We start from the raw sequence: 19,200 nt of genomic DNA, 5'->3' as shown, positions 1-19,200 counted from the left end.
GTCACCTTAAATCAAGTCCAGCAACCTTAGACCACAGTGTGGACCCTGAACGGTTACAGTCCAACACAGAGTGATGATTATCCAATCTCCTCCAATAGCAGAGCAGCTTCTTCTTCATGGGAACCGTAGTGCCAAGTCTCTGTGGTAGTGTTCCAAATAAATATACATTCTTATAAGGCAGTGTTCCATGTCGCACTGGACAAAAGGATCAGGTGGAAAATCCCTTTACTAAGATGGAGATTGTGAAACGGGGGAGAGTGTGGAGAGAAGTGTCAGAGAGAAGCACAGTATGTCGGAAATCCTAGTGGCGGAAAAGCAGTACTGCAGCTCCTGATCTACTCAACAGTTACAGTTAGCACCATTGTCTCCCTCCCGCCTACACCCTATTTCACCTCAGGACTGCTTCCGAAACGTGAAGATGTCTCTGGTCTTAGAGCCCCTCTTGCCCTCGGGGAGTGGGGTGGGGTAGGGTGAGGGGGAGGGCGACGGGGAGGCCGAGGGCTGGGGGATGGCTGTGCCTCCATAGGGGCAGCTCTGGGAGTCAGGGTGCTTCCCGGAACACTCCACGGCCGGGATGTAGCGACTGTCCCACATCCCTGGACCGCACAGCTTACACAGGTCATGGAGGCTGCACGGGATTCTGCGTAACAGACGGAACTGGTAGAGTAGACTACGGGCCTGGTAGTAGGAAGGGTGGGTGAGAGAGAGGAAGAGAAAGAGAGAGAGAACGTAAGAGAGGGTCAAGGAGAGCAGTAGAGAGAAGAAATGGAGAGAAAGAAAGAGAGCATGTGAGAGAGCAAGGGAGTGGAGGAAGGGAGTGGCAGAGTATGAGAGAAAGGTTAAACATGAGGAAAACGCGTACAAAGGAGGAAATAGAAGCTATACCTCAAGACTTGCAAAACAGCTAACAGGATCACACTTAGTATCATGTAGATTTGAATAGCATTTGCAAAAATCAATAGCTCCTTCAGATGTGGAAGAACATAGTCTAACACAGCCAAAATCAATTAACATGATTTAATTTAAACTAAAAAGGGCTGAGCTGTTCACAGACACAGACATATCAAATCTGATAGGGGTTCTAAAACAGTCATGACACCTGCATGCTAAAATGTGCTGTTGCTGCAGCAGCAGTACTAACATGGCATCCATAAACATGAGGAGAAGACAGAGACACACTACCGGCCATGACTCATAAATCCTCAACACGGCAGGATCACACCAAGTATTTCAAGGCTCCTTGAGGGCTGGGTAGCAAGCAACAAGGACTATTATGCTTTGTTGTATCACAAACTCCATTCCTTTTAAATCCATTCTGCACAGTCGATGAGTGTACACTGAGGGGATGAGTTAAGAAGTAAACAACAACCATAGTATGCTAACTAGAGGGTAAAATGCTAGTGTTGCATAAAATGCTAGCATAGCATGAGGTAAAGTGGCATGGAGTAGCGCATCGTCATGCTAAAGGCTAACTGCTAGCGTTACCTTGCGCAGCACCAGCTCCCCGTTCATGTGCATGGAGAGGTTGCTGAAGTGGAGCAACATCTGGTCAGTGGCTAACTGCTGCTCCGTCACGTCATCGCCGTACAGCACGATGATGGCCACACACACGAACAGATGGAAGTAGTCCGTCTGAGGGAGTGATAGTGTTAATGACAAAGTACATTTACACTTAACTGTGGAGAGCCTGCCTACAGTACAGTGGTTGTGTGTGGTTGTGTCTACATCCAACTCTAATCTCCATAACTAGTGGGTTGTATGGTTATACCTATACCCGGCTATAAACTCCTAACATTGTTACACACAGTTGTTAATACATATTATTACACACATTGTTTGACATTGGTGTATGTATGCCAATGTTGTGTTTGATATTGCTCTGTGTAAACCAATCCCATGTACAACATGATGATGTTGCTGTGCGTATGCTGATGTAAAGTTGTGTACCTGGTAGTGTGCCCAGCAGGCCTCCCACATGCGCAGGGCCTCTGTGTCGGGGAACTCCCGTTTGAAACAGAGTAGGATCCAGCGGTGACAGAACAGCAGCTGTAGCCCATCCTCCCCCAGCTGGGTCAGGTGCTGGTGGAACCGGGGCAGCATCAGACGCAACAGCTCCCTCAGGTACATCTGGAACAGGGGAGAGAGATGGTTAGATGGTAGAGAGAGAGAGAGAGAAAGAGAGAGAGAAGAGTGTGTGTGTAGAGAGAGAGAGAGAGAGAGAGAGAGAGAGAGAGAGAGAGAGAGAGAGAGAGAGAGAGAGAGAAAGAGAAGAGTGTGTGTGAGAGAGAGAGAGAGAGAGAGAGAGAGAGAGAGAGAGAGAGAGAGAGAGAGAGAGAGAGAGAGAAAGATAGAGAGAGAGAGAGAAAGAGAGAAAGATAGTGTGTGTGTGTAATAAAGTGAGAGAGAGAGAGAGAGAGAGAGAGAGAGAGAGAGAGAGAGAGAGAGAGAGAGAAAGACAGAGTGTGTGTAATAAAGTGAGAGAGTTACCAGTTGTCTCTCCATGTCCTCGTCGCGGGGAGAGCTGATGAAGATGGTGTTCTCCATCAGGCCTACGAAGCACCAGAACGTGTCGCTCTCGTCCTGCACCTCGGTCAGCAGGGGAGCCACCAGGTCAGACATGCCCTGGCAGTAGCCCATCTCTGGGTTGAACACTGCGTAGTTCAGCAGCACACACCTGGAGGAAGGGAGGAACACCACCACAGACAATATCAAGATATCAAGTCATACATATTACCTCATACTAAGTCCTACATACAAAGTCTTACTAACCCATCACACTAACCAACAGATCATATAGATGTTTAGACACTGTCGTTAAAACAATCAATTAGATCAAATCAAATTGTATTTTTCACATGCTTCGTAAACAACAGGTGTAGACCAACAGTGAAATGTTTACTTCTAACCCCAACAATGCAGAGAGAAAAATCGAGAAATAATAACTCAAGGAATAAATATACAATGAGTAACGATAACTTGGCTATATACATGGTGTACCAGTACCAAGTCAATGTACAGGGCTAAGAGGTAATTGAGGTAGGATATGTACATATAACTAGGAATAAAGTGACTAGGAAACAGGAGAGATAATAAACAGTAGCAGCAGCGTATGTGATGAGTCAAAATAATTAGTGCATAAAGGGTCAATGCAGATAGTTAAATAGTTAACCAATGGCTACCCGGACTAACTATTTAGCAGTCTTATGGCTTGGGGGTAGAAGCTGTTCAGGGTCATGTTGTTTCCAGACTTGGTGCATCGGTACCACTTGCCGTGCAGTAGCAGAGAGAACAGTCTATAACTTGGGTGGCTGGAGTCTGACAATTTTTAGGGCCTTCCTTGGACACCGCCTGGTATAGAGGTCCTGGATGGCAGGAAGCTCGGCCCCAGTGATGTACTGGGCCGTACACACTACCCTCTGTAGCGCCTTGCGGTCGGATGCCAAGCAGTTGCCATACCAGGCGGTGATGCAGCCAGTCAAGATGCTCTCAATGGTGCAGCTGTAGAACTTTATAATGATCTGAGGGTCCATGCCAAATCTTTTCAGCCTCCTGAGGGGGAAGAGGCGTTATCGTGCTTTCACGACTGTGTTGGAGTGTGTTGACCATGATCATTCCTTAGTTATGTGGACACCAAGGAACTTAAAGCTAATTAACACTATGGCATTAGAACTTAGAGTAAGTGAATGAATAAAACAAATATGAAAAGTGGTGAGATAATATTAGGCCATAATAATACATGAGAGTTCTAACCTCTCCCACCACTACTCTACTTGACCCAGTTACTTTGACCAAAACTGAGATCCAGCCATGAGTCACTTAACAAACAGCCTGGTTTCAAAACCTTTAGAGCCTCATTTAGGAAGCTATTAGCTGTAAGTATGCATCAGAAGTAGTGTACTAAGAGCTTAGTGGGAGTCAATAAAGCATGAAAGTCATTAGCTAGCTTCCCCCAGGGTTCACAATATGATATTCATGTAGAATATTACCTCCTGTGCACTGGACTATGGGATAGAGAGATGCAGAGATGCGATTCGCCACCTGGTTATCCCCCTTCTGATAACCAGGTGGCGAATCGCATCTCTGCATGTCTGGCAGACATATCAGTATGGATGACGGATCACCACCTCAAGCTGAACCCTGGCAAGACGGAGCTGCTCTTCCTCCCGGGGAAGGACTGCCCGTTCCATGATCTCGCCATCACGGTTGACAACTCCGCTGTGTCCTCCTCCCAGAGTGCGAAGAGCCTAGGCGTGACCCTGGACAACACCCTGTCGTTCTCCGCCAACACCAAGGCGGTGACCCGCTCCTGCAGGTTCATGCTCTACAACATTCGGAGAGTGCGACCCTGTCTTACACAGGAAGCGGCGCAGGTCCTGGTCCAGGCACTTGTCATCTCCCGTCTGGACTACTGCAACTCGCTGTTGGCTGGGCTCCCTGCCTGTGCCATTAAACCCCTACAACTCATCCAGAATGCCGCAGCCCGTCTGGTGTTCAACCTTCCCAAGTTCTCTCACGTCACCCCCCTCCTCCGCACACTCCACTGGCTTCCAGTTGAAGCTCGCATCCGCTACAAGACCATGGTGCTTGCCTATGGAGCAGTGAGGGGAACGGCACCTCTGTACCTTCAGGCTCTGATCAGTCCCTACACCCAAACGAGGACATTGCGTTCATCCACCTCTGGCCTGCTGGCTCCCCTTCCTCTGCGGAAGCATAGCTCCCGCTCAGCCCAGTCAAAACTGTTCGCTGCTCTGGCACCCCAATGGTGGAACAAGCTCCCTCACGACGCCAGGACAGCGGAGTCACTCACCACCTTCCGGAGACATTTGAAACCCCACCTCTTTAAGGAATACCTGGGATAGGATAAAGTATTCCTTCTAACCCCCCCCCCCCCCCCCCCAAATTGTAAAGTGGTTATCCCACTGGCTATAGGGTGAATGCACCAATTTGTGAGTCGCTCTGGCTAAGAGCGTCTGCTAAATGACGTTAATGTGCCCTTGAGCAAGGCACTTAACCCTAATTGCTCCTGTAAGTCGCTCTGGTTAAGAGCGTCTGCTAAATGACTAAAATGTAAATGTATGTAAATGGATAGGAAAGATGATGAGGAATTGAAAAGGTGAGGAAGAAATGGAGGAGAGGAGAGTGAGAAAGAGAGGGAAGAGAGGAGAGAGTGAAATATAGAATAAAGAGTGACAGAGATAGAGATGAGAGGAAAGAGAGAAAGAGGAGTGGCAGGGGATATAAGGTGTAAGATTGAAAGAGCAGAGAGAAGAGAGAGTAAGAGAATAGGGAACGAAAGAGGGAGAGACCCAGACAGAGAGCCAGCTGTCCTCACCTCATGATCTCCACATTGGGGTTGTTCTCTCCCCTGAAGAAGTGGTTGCTGCGGTCTGTTCTCACCACGTCCTTATCCACAGTGAACTGAACCTTCCTCCAGAAGTCACTGTGCTCCTCTGGACTCATAGACAACCTGGGGATGGCAGGGACAGACACAGGGAGGAAGCGGTTTTAAACTGGGTTAAATACTGGGGCTATGCACTAATGTCAACCAAACTTGAGGGCAGTTCCGCAACTTCAAAAAGTTACTTTTAATTGAACCCTTGATAGGATGTCAGGACAAGGGTAGGGTGAGGATGTTGAGGCACTTGAAACCACTTAAACAACCTATGATCTAACCCTAACCCCCTCCCATCACCCTCTGGCTGAGAACCTGAACAGTGAGGACCTGACCCCTACCCTAACGAGCAGAGCAGGGGGGATTTAATTAACACTATTTGTTTTCCATTGAGCCCCGCCAGGAACAATAACACCAGGCGTGATGCAACTTCACGCAACTGTTTACTTTCTGGGGCTGTGTTTGTGTCTGCCTCTCCCTCGGCGTCTCCTCCCTCTCACTCCTTCTCTCTCCCAGTCCCTCGTTCCCTCTCTCCCAGTCCCTCGTTCCCTCTCTCCCAGTCCCTTGTTCCCTCTCTACCTCCATGCCTCACCCTCTCGCTCTTCTTCCTTTCTGGAGAACAGTCATCAGCTGTACCTGGTCCTGCTACCAGAATCCCCTAGTCATGTAACTCAACATTAACATTAGCATGTAAGACCACAAAGACATCAGACCTTCTAGAAAATAGACGAGTAAACTGAATCAACTCGCCACAACCCTCTTCTCCTCCAGTGTTTGTTCAGAACAGGTGTATTTGGACATTCCTCTCCTCTCAAGCAGGATCCTCCATTTTTAACATCTTCAACAGTACTGGCTACAGCACAGAACAGAACATCAAACAAGCAATAATTGATTCTTCAAAATGTAACTTATGACCATCTGAAACAAAATATAAATAATCTAATGTTACATTTCCATATATAACTAATTGATTTAATTAACAGGGGCTGGTCTTTAGTCAGGATCACAAAGAGATGATTCTAAGGATGTCATACATGTTCATGATAAGTCTTATTTAAGCAATAAGGCCCGAGGAGGTGTGGTATATGGTCAATATACCACGGCTAAGGGCTGTTCTTATGCACGACGAAACGCGTAGTGACTGGACCCAGCCCTTAGCCGTGGTATATTGGCCATATATCACAAACCCCCGAGGTGCCTTATTGCTATTATAAACTGGTTACCAACATAATTAGAGCAGTAAAAATAAATGTTTTGTCATGCCCGTGGTATACGGTCTGATATACCACGGCTGTCAGCCAATCAGCATTCAGGGCTCGACCCACCCAGTTTATAAAAGTTATTATACCTGCATCATAATGCATTATATCTGCAGGCTTTAAGGAAAGTGTTACCAGTGCCACCACCTCTATAAGGCAGAGACTGTAGTTCCAGGGTCTTAATGATGAGCCAGTGGCCCCTGGAGGCTCAGTCAAGTGTTTTTCTAACAGCCACATCACAGGAGGAATAGAGCATCTAATTGACTGGTTTGGATTAGGTCTTCTGATGTATTCAAAAGGTTAATATGCCATACCGCTGAAGACTGGCCAATTATCATATTAATTCTGTGCACTCGTGCACACATGCACACTGTGTGGAGGCTTAGGTAGCCTAGTGGGTAAGAGCGTACAGCCAAGTATCCGAAAGGTCGCTGGTTCGAATATCCAAGCCGACTAGGTGAAACATGTGCCAATGTGCCCTTGAGCAAGGCACTTAGCCCTAATTGCTCCTGTAAGGTGCTCTAGATAAGACATCTGTTAAATGACAAAAATAAAAAAATGGAACGTTTTGGAAAAATAAAGAGGATTAGGGACAGACACACAGACAGGTAACGCTGGGAGGTTAATGTAAACTCTGACTAGTTGCACCCTTTACTCTCTTTTAGTGTGTGAGCGTGTGTGGTGTGTGGTGTGTGGTGTGTGATGTGTTGGTGTGTGGTGTGTTGGTGTGTGGTGTGTTGGTGTGTGGTGCATGATGTGTGGTGTGTTGGTGTGTGGTGTGTGATGTGTGGTGCATGGTGTGTGATGTGTGGTGTGTGGTGTGTGATGTGTGGTGCATGATGTGTGGTGTGTTGGTGTGTGGTGTGTTGGTGTGTGGTGCATGGTGTGTGATGTGTGGTGCATGGTGTGTGATGTGTGGTGTGTGGTGTGCTGGTGTGTGGTGCATGGTGTGTGGTGTGTTGGTGTGTTGTGTGTGATGCATGGTGTGTGGTGTGTTGGTGTGTGGTGTGTGGTGTGTGATGTGTGGTGTGTGATGTGTGGTGTGTGGTGTGTGATGTGTGGTGTGTGGTGTGTGGTGTGTGGTGTGTGGTGTGTGATGTGTGGTGCATGATGTGTGGTGTGTTGGTGTGTGGTGTGTTGGTGTGTGGTGCATGGTGTGTGATGTGTGGTGTGTGGTGTGTGGTGTGTGGTGTGTGGTGTGCTGGTGTGTGGTGCATGGTGTGTGGTGTGTTGGTGTGTGGTGTGTGGTGTGTGATGCATGGTGTGTGGTGTGTTGGTGTGTGATGTGTGGTGTGTGATGCGTGCGTGCGTATCGAGCTGTAGAATATGATTTGATCAGCGTTTACATGTTGTTTCCCAACAGGCCTGTTAATTTACATCCAGCACTCCCATAACACGTTCTGTAAGTGTGTCTATTGATTGCTCCATTTGCAAAGTGTGTGTGTGTGTGTGTTAATAGTTAGCAGGATATGGCTTGGTGCCACCTTATTCCTTTGGATAAATAAACCACATATGTTCCAGTGTTATGAATGTCCTTCTTACATGGAATAGAAATACAATACAACTTTACTATGGTTAGAACTGACATTTTTCTTCTGCCCCCCCCCCCCCACACACACAGACACAGACACACACAGACACACACACGGTCAGTAGCAGTGCAGCTCCCCTGGATGGAGAGACAGTTATAGTAAACCCAGAAACATCCTGTTTGCACCCCACAGCCACCTACCTCCTCTGCTGGATGCCGTGGTACTCTGAGCGTTTCTGCAGTCTCCAGGCCTCTCTCTCCTGGGAGGAGGAGTCACAGCTGTAGTAGTGCAGTAAGAAGGGCCACACCTCCCCGCGGATGGATGGGTCGACGCCCCCAAAGAAGATGGCCTGAGGGGGGGAAAGAGAGGACATGATCAGCCTGGGTAGTAGAAGTCTAGAATTTAACAATGTTAGCTACAGTAACTACACCAGGGTTCCCCAACTGGCGGCCCAGGGACGAATTTGGCCCGCTGGTGGTTTTATTTTTTTGTCATTTTCATTGTTGGACATAAGACTGTAAAAATACCAGGAAATCAGCCCCAAGTTATTTTAATTTAAGATATCTGTACACACACATACACACACACATAACTGGTGATTTGAACAATGACCGTTCCACATCTGCTGTGTATCTGAAGCTGCCCACTGACTCGGTCAGTCTTCCAAGGTCTTATCACAGCTACACACTCACCTTGCGTAGCTTGTACTCCTCCTCCACCTGTCCGTTGTGGTTGAGGTGTCGGAGCCAGGTGGTGACGTCCAGGCGGCGGTACAGACGTTCCTCTGGGTGGGTCTCAGCGGACGGCAGGGTGGGCCTCCGGATGGAGAACTGCATACATGACTTCTCATCCACTACCTGGAAAAGAGAGGGAGGAGAGAGAGAGCGAGATAGATGGGTGGGGGGCGGAGAGAGAGTGAGAGAGATGGGTAGGGGGCAGAGAGAGAAAGAGAGAGCAAGAGAGATGGGTGGGGGGCAGAGAGAGAACGAGATATATCAAAGAACTAGCCATTATGCTAACACTGAAATAACATATCTAGCCACAATAATAACGCCGAAGTAAGATGGTATCTAGCCACAATGCTACCATGTCTCACCTGGTCTTTGAGCTGGGTCTCTCTGCAGCACTTCCACTGTTGGAAGACCTCAGCCAGCTTGTCCAGACCTGTGTGGTGGAAGTGGAGGACCTTATACTGGCTCTCCCTGCTGGCGATCACCAGCTGACCACTGTTACACGCCTCATCACTGGAATCACAACATACCGTATGTCAAACATACAGAAACACTGGCTGAAAGAAATACACATACATTATTCCTGCACTGCTCAAACATGGCTTATAACATATACAGCAAACTCTCAGTTGGAGAAGAATTTCAGGGGAATTTCCTGGATTGTCAAATACAGTACTTTTCTACATACATATAGGCCTACTTTTTGAAGTGACTTCTTAATTTTTGTAATCGTTTGAGTTGGACTCATTGATAATCTTCCCCTTTACCCTCACAGGCAAAACAACACAACTGTACACAGGTGAGTTATTATGAGAGTAAAAGTCCGTTCCTGAGGTCATAAAGTATCCAGACAACATGACCCCCCGTGACCCCTGGCTGACCTGAAGAAGAGGCGGAGCGACCTCATATGCCCCAGGTCAACCCGGAACACTCCCCCCAGCTGCTCCAACGCCAGCACCTTCTGCTGCTCCTCCCACCGCATGCCCTGCGATTGGCTGTTGTTCTCATAGGGGGCGTGGCTGTCCAGGCTGGAGGCGGAGCTAGCCGAATGGGTCATGGACTCGTCGCACAGCTCCCTGAGAAAAGGAGGGGGGAGAAGTTGGAGTTGGTTGTAGGATCAGATTAATTTACACCCACCCGATGGTAACCATAACTATTAGTGGTAAATGCAAAACAGACCTTAGATCAGCGTCTAAGGGAAACTGATGGGACCGTGATTTTGGACAATCATTGCATTGCACACAAATGTCGTTCTAACAATACATAAGCCTAGATATCGCAAACAGGGTCCAGAGGGCTATGTACTGTCTGTGACTAGTGTTGAATATCAGGAGTCTATTTACTGCCTTGTTTTATGTCCTGGGATTGTGCTGGCTTAGACCAGGGGACAGAGAATGAGAAGAATGCATGGAGGTTACTGTGCAGGGAGGAACCTCACATGCCACACACACACACACACACACACACACACACACACACACACACACACACACACACACAGTGCATACAACAGAAACTGTGCACACAATACACACAAATCACAGCATCTGCCTTCCAATTTCCCCCGTCCTTCCCCCGTGGCCACTGTGTTTTTCCCGGCACCGTAACCCGAACTGGGAGTTCCAGACACACACACACACACACACATAAAACAACTGGGTAAGGGGGAAATCAAACACAACTAACAACCAAAACGTACCCCAAGCCATGTCTCGGAGTCTGAGAGCCAGACCTGAGAAGCACAGTGACGTATTAATTGCAAATGTGGCCAACTTTAAAAACAGGTCTAAGAAACACAAGTCAGTCATATGGAAAAACATTTACATTGAAATGCTCTTTCCTTGTATGCTGATGGAACAGTATTTCTCTAAGTCCATAATAAATACAAACAGCCTATTGGTCCCATGAGAGGAGCCAGAGCTGGTCAGTTTCAAACTAAATCAATGGCTGTGAATTGATCATGTCTCGGGTTGTCACATACCTGTATATGGGAAAGTAATATGTGAGATTGATAGAGACAGCAAGGTTTCCCCTCATTGGTCAGATTTACTGCCCTCTGGATCATGTATCACATGTATCACATCATAAACCAGGTCCCAGTTCTGAGTTCTGGGACACTACAAGAGAAGTGGGGGGATTCTGTCTGGCTCAATCTAAACCTAGTCATAGCAGACCTGGTTCAAATACTATTTGAAATCTTTCAAATAATTTGAGTGTTTACTTTAGCCTGTCTGGGGTGCTAAATGGGCGGTCTTTGCACGTTTGGGACTTGTCTATTGGATCCATTGCAACAGGAAAGCTCAATCAAGCCCAGCAAAAGCATTATAAATTATTTTTGTAAGTATTTGAACCCAGGTCTGAGTACTAGGCCTGTTGTATTACATTGAGGTGCTGACAGAACATACAGAAACCAAACGTCTCACACTTAATGGTCTGCTGTAATAACACCTGACAACATTTGATTGATTAAAACAGTCTCAATAAACAAATATTTAAACTGCGCCACATGCTAACTCTACCGTAACTCTCATAGGGATTTTGCTAAGCTAACAGTCTCTATGGTCTTTCCAGTTAACTAAGCAGCATTAACAGAAGGTGTTGAACATGGACCCGTTTTAAATGTTGTCTACTTAATCAATGAAGCGAAGCTAGCTTACGCTAACATAACAGTGGGTGCTTACGGAGAGGTTTTAAATGTAATCTACCTCATCAGTGGATCTCAATTAGCTAATGCTAAATGTTCACACTAACAGCTGATGCTGTTCTCTATAGCGACTACACTATAGCCTATGTATACAGTGTGTTATACACAGACTATACACTGAGTGTACAAAACATTAGGAACACCTGCTCTTTCCATGACATAGACTGAATCCAGGTGAAAGCCATGATCCCTTATTGATGTCACTTGTTAAATCCACTTCAATCAGTGTAGATGAAGGTTTTTAAGCCTTTAGACAACTGATACATGGATTGTGTATGTGTGCCATTCAGAGGGTGAATGGGCAAGACCAAATATTTAAGTGCCTTTGAACAGGGTATGGTAGTAGGTGCCAGGCGCACCGGTTTGTGTCAAGAACTGCAATGGTGTTGGGTTTTTCACACAACAGTTTCCGGTGTGTATCAAGAGTGGTCCACCACCCAAAGGAAATCCAGCCAACTTGACACAACTGTGGGAAGCATTGGCGTCAACATGGGCCAGCATCCCTGTGGAACGCTTTCGACACCTTGTAGAGTCAATGCCCCGACAAATTGAGTGTGGGTGCAACTCAATATTAGGAAGGTGTTCTTAATGTTTTGTACACTCAGTACATGTCAACAGCATGTTTTGATGGAAAAGCTGATTTAATGGCATGTCCCTCGTCAGGGGAGCTACAGCTACAAGCTGGGGTGAGACCAGACTGCCCACAGCACTCTGCACCCCACCTACGTGATGCTCTACCCTGGGGAAAGAGCTCTGGTGTCACCCTGAGAACCAGAGCCTGGGGCTAAACACCCACAGAGACCCACGGTCTCTAAACTCAATGAATAATGTAGCTGTTGAGCAAGTAGAAGAGACTAAACTTCTTGGTGTTCTATTAGATTGTAAAATGTCCTGGTCAAAGCATATTTATTCTATTGTTGTAAAGATGGGGAGAGGTCTGTCTGTGATAAAGAAATGCTCTGCTTTTTTAACATCACATGCAACCAAACTAGTCCTGCAGGCTCTGGTTTAGTCGCATCTTGACTATTGCCCAGTTGTATGGTCCGGTGCGACAAAACAAATACCTAGAAAAGCTGCAGCTGGCCCAGAACAGAGCAGCACGTCTGGCCCTCAAATGTACACGGATGGCCAATGTCAATAACATGCATATCAGTCTCTCCTGGCTCAGAGAGGAGGAGAGATTGACTGCATCACTGTCGATCGTTGTAAGAAATATTGATGTGTTGATAGCACCGAATCGTCTGTTCAGCCAGTTAACACAGCTCAAAAACCCAGTCCCCAAGTCAGAACAGAGGCTGGGAAAATGACTACATGGAATTTTCTTCTACCCTCAGGTAACTCAGGCAAGAAAAAAAATCTTTAAAAAGAAAACTGATAAAACACCTCAAGGAACAACGCGGACTGTGGAGACGCATACAAACACCGTTTTCTTTAGTCGTTTAAAATGTAGTTTTACATTTGTGTTGCTGTTCTTATCTATTAGTGTTCTGCATTTTGTAATGTTCTATGTTTTGTGTGCACCTCAGGAAGAATAGCTGCTGCTTTTAACAGCTAATGGGGATCTGAATAAAATGCATTCAACAAAAATAGAAAACGCAACATGCAACAATTTCTAAGATTTTAGTGAGTTACCGTTTATATCAGGAAATCAGTCAATTGAAATAAATTCATTAGGCCCTAATCTATGGATTTCACATGACTGGGAATACAGATATGCATCTGTTGGTCACAGATACCTTTAAAAAAAAAGGTAGGAGCGTGGATCAGAAAACCAGTCAGTATCAGGGGTGACCGCCATTTGCTTCATACAGCGCAACATATCTCCGTCGCATAGAGTTGATCAAGCTGTTGATTGTGGCCTGTGGAATGTTGTCCCACTCCTGTGCGAAGTTGCTGGATATTGGCGGGAACTGGAATAATATAATATAATATAATATGCCATTTAGCAGACGCTTTTATCCAAAGCGACTTACAGTCATGCGTGCATACATTTTTGTGTATGGGTGGTCCCGGGGATCGAACCCACTACCTTGGCGTTACAAGCGCCGTGCTCTACCAGCTGAGCTACAGAGGACCACCCATACACAAAAATGGAACATGGAACATGCTGTGGTACGCGTAGATCCAGAGAATCTACGCCAGAGAATCCCAAACATGCTCAGTGGGTGACATGTCTGAGTATGCAGGCCATGGAAGACATTTTCAGCTTCCAGGAATTGTGTACAGATCCTTGCGACATGGGGCCGTGCATTATCATGCTGAAACATGAGGTGATGGCGGTGGATGAATGGCAAGACAAGACAATGGCAAGACAATGGGCCTCAGGATCTCGTCATGGTATCACTGTGCATTTAAATTGCCATTGATAAATTGCAATTGTGTTTGTTGTCCGTAGCTTATAACCCCACCGCCACCATGGGGCACTCTGTTCACAACGTTGACATCAGCAAACTGCTCACCCAGTGGCCATCGAAGGTGAGCATTTGCCCACTGAAGTTGGTGACGACGCCGAACTACAGTGAGGACGATGAGCACGCAGATGAGCTTCCCTGAGAAGGTTTCTGACAGTTTGAGTAGAAATTATTTGGTTTCATCAGCTGTCCGGTGGCTGGTCTCAGGCAATCCCGCAAGTGAAGAAGCCGGATGTGGAGGTCCTGGGCTGGCGTGGTTACACATGGTCTGCTGTTGTGAGGCCGGTTGGACGTACTGCCAAAATGTTGGAGGCGGTTTATGGTAGAAATGAACATTAAATTCTCTAGCCACAGCTCTGGTGGACATTCCTGCAGTCAGCATGCCAATTGCACACTTGAGACATCTGTGGCGTTTTGTTGTGTGACAAAACTGCACATTTTAGAGTTGCCTTTTATTGTCCCCAGCACACGGTGCACCTGTGTAATAATCATGCTGTTTAATCAGCTTCTTGATATGCTACACCTGTCAGATGGGTGGATTATCTTGGCAAAGGAGAAATGCTCACTAACAGGGACCTAAACAAATTTGTGCACAAAAGTTGAGAGAAATAAGTATGGAACATTTCTGGGATCTTTTATTTCAGCTCATGAAACCAACACTTTACATGTTGCGTTAATATTTTTGTTCAGTATAAAACATCTAATCAAAACCCTGGGGAGGGTAGGGAGAGGAGGAGAGCTAAAACTAGGTATTCATGATAATTGAATTACCTATGTTTTGGATTCTAACCATTGTAAAGGGCAGCAAGAGGCCTTTAAGATATATTATGAATTTAAAAGTTTTAAAGATTAAGAAAAGTAATAGCAATTTTCTATAAACAGACACACTACATTCAGTGGTTTAGAATATTGTACTGGAGCAACTAATGGCTAAACCATATAGAGCAGAGTTTCAAAGGGGTGAAACACTAATAGCATTGTGAACACGTATGCGCGCATGCATGCACACACACACACTAGCTACAATACACAGTCTCTCTCACACACCAACATACTGTACTCTCTCGCTCTTTCTTACACACAGATTATTTCTCTCTGCATGATTCCTAGTGACATGTTTCCAGTCCCAGGCCCCTTAACAGTGTCAATTAAAGCTGAGAGCTGTGGTGTTCCAGAGGCAGGCCCGCACCAGACCACTCCTCTAATCCGCCCAGCACAACAACCCCAGGAGCAGGGAGGAATCAAAGAGAGTTTCACACAGACCCAAGGAGGGAGGAAGGGAGGGGGGGAGAAAGTACACGGAGCAAGATTAGCTTAAAGAGAAACATTAGCGAAGGAGAAAGAGATAGAGAGAGAGAGCGAGAGAGAGAGATCGAGAGAGAGCGAGAGAGAAAGGGGGAGGGAGAGGGGATGAAGAAAAGGTTAGAGGCAGTGCAAGAGAAAGCTGCCAAGTCACACACTAAATGGACACACACACGCACACACTTCAAACTCACTGATCCTGGGCTGTGTTTCTGGCCAAATACCTTTGTGTGGAAGCGACCTCTGAGGGATGTATAAAGGAGAATGGCCATAAGGTCAGTACAGCAACATGATAGTGGTTTAGTCCAGATGGTTTAGTTGGTTGGAGCAGAGTGTTGGCAACACCAAAGCTGTCGGTACAATTCCCGCATGGACCACATAATGAATATGCATGCTAACTGCTAACTAAGCTGCTTTAAATTGGATTGCATTTAGTGAAGCTTTCACAGCCCTTTCTCTCCCTACAGAGTGCACACATCCAGCCTTGGTAGGCCGTCATTGTAAATAAGAATTTGTTCTTGCCTAGTTAAATAAAGGGTAAATTATTTTTATTGCTGTGTAAAGTGTGAACCTCCCCCATTGACAGTAAAAGTACTCTTATCCTCTTCTCTGTGGCTCCACCATGTGGTAGGTTTGGCCTATTACAACTACCTTGATCTGGTGAGAAACATCCATGCTGTCTTGTTGTGAGGTCAGAAATTGGCATCTGGAGTGGGGGTTCAACATTATTCAAGTTTATACCCTTTAAACACATAAAACTGTTGCTGCTCTCTCTCGCTCTTGCTCTTTTTTCTAAACTCTTTTATAAAGTGGTGGGAAAACGATCAAATTGCCAGTTACTTAAAATAAGCATTGGACATTTACGCAAATGGGTTGCAGGTTCTTGTTTGCAATCAGGCAGTCATTTTCAAATATTTATTTAACAAGTTGGATGCTGCTCTACCCAAATAATTGGAAAAGCATTTCTCTTATGTGCTTATGCTTAAACCATTTCAATAGGTCTCCATTGCGAGATAAGACACCAATATTCAGCGTCTGAACTGAGAGAGACTGGATTCAATACATACATAAATTATAAATACCATGGAAACTACATCTCCTGTTTCCATTACTTCCCTGCATATCAATAGCTACCTCGCAGAGATAATTCACACAAAATCCAACTGACAATAACTCATTTTTTTCACTAAAACACCCTATTCCTATCGATGTCCAACACAAGTCACAAACAAATGCGTGCACACATAACAGACCTGCGTTCAAATACTGACATCTTTCAAATACTAGTATTTGCATTAACCTGCCTTTTTCTATTGATTCAATTAGAACATGCAAACTCAAATCAAGCCCAGATAAAGTATTTGAAATGATTTAAATTACAATTTCAACCCAGGTCTGTATCATCCACACACACAAACCCCTCCCCAGCTCACCTGCTCTCGTTGTCCAGGAACACAGAGCCGCTGCTCTCAAAGAGGGCCTCGCTGACGGGCGACAGGCAGAAGGGTGAGGAGAAGGTGTCCGAGTCGGAGCCCATGGTGCTGTCCCTGCTCACCTCGTCAGCCGACAGCTCACAGCACCCCTCATCCCCCTCATCCCCCCCAGGCTGGGGCTGCTGCTGTTGGGGAGGAGGGGGCTCTACGCTGGCCTCCAGACCCAGGCTCCCCCCATTCCCAGTTCCGTTCCCGATCCCCTCCTCCTCCTCCCGGTCCTCATCTTCCTCCTGGGCAGGAGGGTGTCGGGAGTGGGGCCTGCAGGTTGGGTTAACATTACAGTGTTACCATAAAATATAATTTTTTCAGATTATGAAATTCAGTTAGATAAAACCAGATGTAAATTAACCACCATCCCTAAACAGTGTTTACCTGTATTACAAAAGTTCAGGCTCAGTTGTCGGGATACAAGCAGTTATCACAATAAAACCAATTATTGCAATAAAACCTGTTATCACGATACAATACGTTTTCATGATAAAACCAGTTACTGCAATCAAATCTGTTATCGCGATACAAGCAGTTATTGCAATATCACCACATACAACTCCATTACGTTCCACTCTCCCCACTCTACCTGCGGGGCCAGCGCCGAGCGTTTCTGCGGACAGGTGAGCTCTCGGGGGTAATGTAGCGCAGGGCCTCCTCATCCTGTCTCTGGATGCGAGAGTTGGGAACCCAGGTCAGGATCAGAGTGGTGCCCAGGCTCTCATCCTTCTCCATGTGCACACACAGGTACCCTGAGGAGCGAAGGGAGGCATGAGGGAGAGGGAGAAACATGGCCGCAAACACACAGGAACACAGGAATGTGAACAAGAACACACACACACACACACACACACGCTCACCCTGATGAGATCATATCATCAGAGGATAGGAGACAGGTTGGGAAAGAGAGGAGGACACACACACACACACACACACACACACACACACACACGAAAACACAAGCACCGAGGTCACCTGAGAAGATCACATGTACATGTGGGTAGAGTTAAAGGGACTATGCATAAATAATTAACAGAGTAGCAGCAGCGTAAAAAGATGGGGTGGGGGGTGGGGGTGGGGGGGCAGTGCAAATAGTCCGGGTAGCCAGAACAAAACCTTCTTCCCAAGAACCAGAAGTCAGAATGACTCCAGATTTGGTACATCTATATATATCTGGAGTCAATCGGACTTATGGTTCAACCCTACTATATGACACACAGGGAAAGGAAGAGAAGAACAGCAGAGGAATGCTATAGTGATAGCTGGGGCCTGTTCAGGAGGATGTAATGTTACAGAACATTCAGATAGAAATGTATGGTGTAGAACAAATATGATTGTTTGTCAGGAAGAATAGGGAATCGTGTTAGCACTATTCATTACATTTCTGTGACGTTCAGAATAGTTCAGCTCACTGAATACACCCCAGGGTTGTATGCATTAGGCACCAAAAGCAAGAAAATGCACTGAAACAGGAAGGGACTGCATGAACTTGTCCGATAAAAAATCATATTTTCCGTTTTCCGTCGCTAAGATCTTCGCTACGGTGTGCCCTAATGTAGGGGACTCCTAGACAGCTATATACTGTACCTGGGTGGTGTTCGGGCAGGCCCGGCAGGGGCTCGGCAGGGTGCACACACACATTGTTCTTGGAGAAGATGATCTCTCCGTCCAAGCCGTTCCGCGACCCCGCCGACCCTGGGTTAAAGGTCAGGAGGTCTGAGGCCTTGGAGGAGGCGCGTCGCAGGAGCCGACCGAGAGACATCTACACTGACACCAGGACACTGCGCCCATCCTCTGGAGTAGGAGGAGGGGGAGAGGTGAGAGATGGGGAGAGAGGGGGACAGAGGGAGATGGGGGGAAAGAGGAAGGAGAGGGAAAGGAGAGGGTGGGAGAGGGACAGAATCAGGTCAGAATGGAGGAAGTGGGGCACTAGTGTTTTACAGCATAACATTTGCCTATTCAAAGTAACAAATCATATATACAGTATACACTGCCTTCGGAAAGTATTCAGACCCCTTAACTTTTTCAACATTTTGTTACGTTACAGCCTTATTCTAAAATTGATTAAATTGTTTTTTTCCCCTCATCAAGCGACACACAATACCCCTTAATGACAAAGCAAAAACAGGTTTTTAGAATTTTTTGCAAATTTATAAAAAAATCAAAAACAGAAATATCACATTTACATACGTTTTCAGACCCTTTACTCAGTACTTTGTTGAAGCACCTTTGGCCGCGATTACAGCCTCGAGTCTTCTTGGGTATGACGCTACAAGGTTGGTACACCTGTATTTGGGGAGTTTCTCCCATTCTTCTCTGCAGATCCTCTCAAGCTCTGTCAGGTTGGATGGGGAGCGTTGCTGCACAGCTATTTTCAGGTCTCTCCAG

At 46.3% G+C, this 19,200-nt stretch overlaps 1 protein-coding gene across 1 annotated transcript; it reads right to left on the bottom strand.

Annotated features, from left to right (window-relative positions):
• Positions 1-393: 393 nt before the first annotated feature.
• LOC311146508 (TBC1 domain family member 16-like) lies at positions 394-18,604 on the bottom strand (the record flags this gene model as incomplete). Its single annotated transcript, XM_084183016.1, has 12 exons — positions 18,400-18,604; positions 17,402-17,564; positions 16,765-17,082; positions 9,796-9,990; positions 9,280-9,427; positions 8,876-9,040; positions 8,384-8,532; positions 5,333-5,467; positions 2,488-2,674; positions 1,948-2,127; positions 1,486-1,632; positions 394-678 (listed from the first exon to the last, which is right to left on the bottom strand). The coding sequence occupies exons 1-12, from the start codon at positions 18,572-18,574 to the stop codon at positions 394-396; spliced, it is 2,247 nt and encodes a 748-aa protein (XP_084039142.1). The 5' UTR covers positions 18,575-18,604.
• Positions 18,605-19,200: the final 596 nt, after the last annotated feature.

This window comes from Coregonus lavaretus, assembly GCF_964263955.1.
Source record: "Coregonus lavaretus genome assembly, chromosome: 2".
NCBI classification, from domain to species: Eukaryota; Metazoa; Chordata; class Actinopteri; order Salmoniformes; family Salmonidae; genus Coregonus; species Coregonus lavaretus.
Note: the sequence above shows the minus strand (reverse complement) of the source record. Positions and strands in the feature narration are given on the sequence as shown.